The sequence below is a fragment of the Pygocentrus nattereri genome, chromosome 14 (assembly GCF_015220715.1).
Source record: "Pygocentrus nattereri isolate fPygNat1 chromosome 14, fPygNat1.pri, whole genome shotgun sequence".
NCBI lineage: Eukaryota > Metazoa > Chordata > Actinopteri > Characiformes > Serrasalmidae > Pygocentrus > Pygocentrus nattereri.
In genome coordinates this window covers 9,345,001-9,350,000 of record NC_051224.1, presented here as the reverse complement: position 1 = coordinate 9,350,000, position 5,000 = coordinate 9,345,001, and the positions used below count along the sequence as shown (strand labels likewise).

The window sequence follows — 5,000 nt, the reverse complement described above, 5'->3', positions numbered from 1 at the left end:
ATGTACCTAATTGGTGTTTGACAGATCAATTTTATCCAGATGTGCTGAAAAAAGCCCCCCCAAAAAAAAAATTTTATATATATTTAGCTATGGAGCCTTTAACAGTGTACCTAATCTTTTCCAGTTTCAGAAAATACAGTAAATTTCTGATCCAATGTGTCTTTTTTTTCCAGTTCATCAAAATAAGCTGACTTGCTATGAGACTTCCAAATGCTACCAAACTGCATATGCATCTACATAAAGAATGGGTGACAGGAAAGACACCAAGAAGTGCAATAACTGGAGAGGAAACAGATATTTATGTCTGATTGTGAACTAAATATGGAGTTTCGGTGTGTCTGGAGACAGGACAGGACACGATATACATTTTTTAGTCCCGCTGCCACTTGCAGACCTGTCTAAATGGTTTCCATATGCATTAGTCATGACTGAAAATGACTTCCACAAGTCAGACCTCCCTTGAGTCAGTTTTACTATTGTGTAAGAGCACTTTTCACAAGTTATCTTGTGACTATCTAAAGTCTGACTATCTAAAGTCGTTGTTGCATAGGTAGCCTACAAGAAGACAAGTCACATGATTGTTCAGGCGACTGGTTGCTTCTATTTACAATTAGTTGTTCTTTTGCTGTCAGATATTATTTATATTCCAGTTATTAAGTAATCATTATTTTTTAAAGGTTTATTAATTAATATTTCTGTACGTGTTGTCCCATTCCTGCCCGCACTGTGTTAGTTAACAATCATCTCCTGCGTACGATCCCACTCCACAAAGTATTGAAGTACCGTGTAGTATAAATGGTACCTCTAGTCCACATTTCCAAAAATTCTAAAAAATTATGTTTTGGTCCTGTATAGCTGCTGCAGTTTGCTCTGTATTGCTCCATGTTGAGCACTTACAGAAGAGGTGTGAACACATGACAAAATTGCCTGCCATGTCTCACATATGTCTTTCCCAAAGTTTTGAGCCCATAGGCTTTTAAGCATAGGAGTGGGTTGACTTAATGGTTTAAAAAAATAGAGAAAGAAATCATTTTATTTCATTTAGCATTTTTTGTTGCTCTATATTGTTCCTTTTGGATTTATTTAGCTTTCATTAAACCTAACCATCCTTTTTTCATTTAAATTTTCATTTCCCTCCCTTTTTTGTTTCTGAATGCTTGAAGTGCTCAATTTTTAAATTGTTGTTTTCTTCTATTATGCTGCTCACTGTTTAATTTTACTGTTTTATTTCATTTTACTCTGAAGCATACAATTACGTATAAAAATGCTATATGCAATTTCCTCTCCAGTTTAGTGGTATCCAGTTCCACCCACTAGTTGGGACTCCCCCAATTACACTAGGAGGGTGAAGGCAAACCTCCATGGTTCTATATAAAACCTTTTAGAAAAACAGTCTAATTAGCAACAAAAAGGGTTATTTTATTATTACAAGCTTGCATAGTTTTTTCCCCCTGATATTTCTAAATATCCCAATAATTGTGCTTCCCACTGTATACAAACTTCATCGGGTTACAGTGGACAGAAGAGCAGGCTTTAGCACCAGCATAGTTAACTTGTAGAGTTAAAACATGAAGCTTCTAGTGAACTTTTTGCTCAGCTAATCAATTATATGTTTATCTCTAAAAAAAAGAGAGATCTAACACCCTTCAAAGCTACTCTTAATATAGTCTTTCAGATTGATCCTTAAAATCCTTAGAAAATAAATATTATTTGAAATTAACATGTTTAAGTTCTGTATTCTGAATGCAGTACAATGTCTCAAGTTGAACGGGATATTTATCCATATTCTGCAAAATGTCTCCAAGAGTATTGATAGATCAGTTTAAACTGTGCAGTATTGTTACATTTTACATGTTATTATCAGATAAAGCAACAAAATATCAAAGATTACTGGAAAACACGGAGGTCATCTACCTCTCGTATCGCAGGAAGATGTTGTTTAAATCATCGTTGACGTGCAGCAGCTCCTCTGTGACCTCCTCACTGGAGACGCGGGAGATGAGCTCCACTATCCTCTGCTGCATGGCCCGGCATGTCCTATTTAGCTCCTGCTCACACAGAAGAGTTCTCATCATTTGAGAACTGTATAGTACTGTACCTAGTTTCATTTAATGGTTTAGAAATAGATCTGGGTCAAGGAAACCTCTATCCAGGGCCTAAGTGTACCATTATAAAGCGTCAACACTTAACTCTACAGCAGCAACAGATCAAGAAATGTATTTTGCATATTTCTATCTAGCAGTTCTTGGTCTATGCTGTGTTGCTACTCCCCCTAGTGGTATATTCTGAACTGGCCACAAAGTTGTGACTATATAAGATCAAGTACTCTCATATGAATGAATACCATGTGTACAGTATTGTGACCATTATTTCCATTTATTTACTTTCTAGTCAAAATAGCCATTAGGCATAACTTATTTGGTGGTATCTGAAAAAAATGAAAATTACACAAGAGTGATAACAACTAAATATCACATTTTTCAGTGTGTATACTCTATCTTTATTATAGCTTCCATCCTTCTTTGGGAGACTTGCTTTCAGTTTTTAAAAGAGAACTGCAGACATATTATTCCACATCTCAAAAGGTTATTCTTAGAAAATGATTGCATTTTCTTTATCTAACAAATATCAATCAATCAATCACATTTTCATTCATCAATCCATAAAATGTTACCATCTATGAATCCAATGTCTAGTTTTGTGTCCTACTGCAAACTTTCGTCTGCTTACTTTCTGTAAAATTACTTTAATTCAGGTCAGGAACAGCTTCTTGACAGCTACACACCCTATCAGATGCATAATGTAGAGTTGTCTTCTCACAGTGGTAGGAAGGACAGAAAAGCCACGGGATTTTTTCAGATCTGAAGCAAGAGTGGAGCTTGATTTTCTCCTCTTTCTCAAAGATGAAAGTTTTAAGTACTGTTTATCTGATTGTGACAGTTTCAGTGGTCTGCCAGGTATAGGACAGTTTTTTTTTTTGCTTTTTTTTTTTTTAACATCAGTATTTGGAAGCTCCTGTTTTACCCACACTTGTTTTCCTTTCACTTTCTCCTTCTTTGTGCAAGAGGATTATCCACATAAGACAGAAAGATGTGTTTGGGTAGTTGCTTGCGTTAATGTTTAATGTAAAAGACATAACTCACTGGCTTCAAGAGTAAAATACACATTCCTGGCTTGTTTTCTGATTTTAAGAAAATGGTGATCTCTGCTTTTTGCACAGTACTGTATATGAAAAGGAAACTGCAGGTATTTAAGACCTGGAGGAGTTCAAGGTCAGAAGCCTCCTCTTGTCCTGGGACCATTTCAGTCAGCATCTCTGACATCACTTTGCAGTTCCCACGCACAACATCTAGCTCACTCCTCAGCCTGGCAATCTGTTAATGTAAACACACACACACACACACACACACACACACACACGCAAAACGAGCAACTTACAGTACATTCTTATAGATATAGGTCTTATGGGTAAATCATGCTTAAAGGCCAGGTACAAATCACTGCTACCTATCAGAAAACCATTTGCAAGAACACAAAAATTTAGTTCATTCATGTATTAGATACATAGTATTAATATTAAGATACTGGGGCTGAGACTAACCTGTTCTGGGTTGACGGAGATGGGCCCAGTAATGCTGGGGATCTGTGCAGTGTTGAAGTCAGTAGTTGGGGCAGCAGTAGCCGTCTGAGGCGTTTGGGATGCTGGTTTGGGCTGAGGAGGTGCTTTATACTTATGTGAAGCTGGATCCACCTCTGGAACTCCCTGCTCATCGCAAAAGATAAAATGCATTAAAAGGATAAAAACCATCTGAAAGTTCAGTAGTCTGGAGGCTAAGATGCTCTGGTGGAAGTCTAGATGTAGGTTTAGAAGGACATAACTTTGAAATTAAGTTTGGAAGAAAGGTGGTTTGAAGAAAGGAAGTTTGGAAGAAGGTTTGAAGGACATTTTGAAGGAACTTTGGAAAAAAGTTTGAAAAGACAAGACAGAAAAATGAACAGTTGTTTTAATGCAAGTTCTAGCACAACACTGTTGCTGTTTTATCAAATCCTAATCAGCGCATGTTTTACAATACTTAAAATATATAAGGTGCTCAGTGTATGATGTCGGATGTCGTACTCTCTGGGGTGTGTGTATCGGTGAGAGAGCGTCGAGGTCTGCCATGGGGAACTCGATGCCTTTCCTCTTCAGCTCCTCATAAATGTGAACAACTCCTGTCAGGTCCGGACTGCTTCTGAACGCATCTGCCCAAGCCTGCAAGAGAACAGTCTTGTTAAAAACTCTATTTTCCACATTGTCTTGGCCAAGTCAGAATAACTGAGATGCAGTGAAGGTGACGGAAGAAGCTGAATGGCTAACAAGCAGAACAAATGTTAAGATCTAAGGCAACTAAATAAATAATTTAAGTTGAAGTTAATACTAACTTTCCCTCTGCACCAGGCTCATCAGATTAACTCTGCAGCCCCACTGAGAATGCACTGAGGGGCAATATACCATTAAGCCTCTGGAGTTAGAGGTCAATGCTGCCTAGTGCCAAATAAACTTTTTTTTTATCCTCCTAAGTGAGATCCAGAGTCTGTTTGCTCAGTCACAGAACTAACTGCATCTACTAAATTAGATTCTGATAGAATTTGCCAACTGTAACATTGAGGTTGCCACCACAGCAGATAAAATGACTGCAAGTGGGAACTCCTGAGCATTTCTACATAGTCCGATTAAGATTAAGATTAAGTGACCCTTATTAGTCCCACAATGGGGAAATTTCACCTCCGCATTTAACCCTGAAGTGAAACACCACATACATACACATAAATGTTTCATTTTTGTCCAATATAAAGCAGAGGGTGCATTAAAATATGCAGATGTTGCAATTATAAAAGCATAGAGCTCCTTAAAATCTATACGAGTGACAAATCAGTTCATATCAGTTAGGTCCTACCGCTCAGATGCCATTATATGATGTACCTGAATTAGTGCCAGCACTTTGTCCTGCACTATGGTA

At 37.5% G+C, this 5,000-nt stretch overlaps 1 protein-coding gene across 6 annotated transcripts in view; it reads right to left on the bottom strand.

Moving 5' to 3' along the window:
• The window catches only part of LOC108412692 (TOM1-like protein 2), a 36,375-nt gene that overhangs the window by 15,541 nt on the left and 15,834 nt on the right, over positions 1-5,000 (bottom strand). For all 6 annotated transcript variants that reach the window (XM_017684836.2, XM_037544709.1, XM_017684841.2 and 3 more), the window contains 5 exons: positions 4,964-5,000; positions 4,118-4,252; positions 3,602-3,763; positions 3,258-3,374; positions 1,915-2,048 (listed from right to left, as the gene is read on the bottom strand). The exon at positions 4,964-5,000 is cut by the window's right edge and continues 113 nt beyond it. In XM_017684836.2, coding sequence (XP_017540325.1) covers positions 1,915-2,048; positions 3,258-3,374; positions 3,602-3,763; positions 4,118-4,252; positions 4,964-5,000 — 585 coding nt within the window. The remainder of the gene's footprint in view (positions 1-1,914; positions 2,049-3,257; positions 3,375-3,601; positions 3,764-4,117; positions 4,253-4,963) is intronic.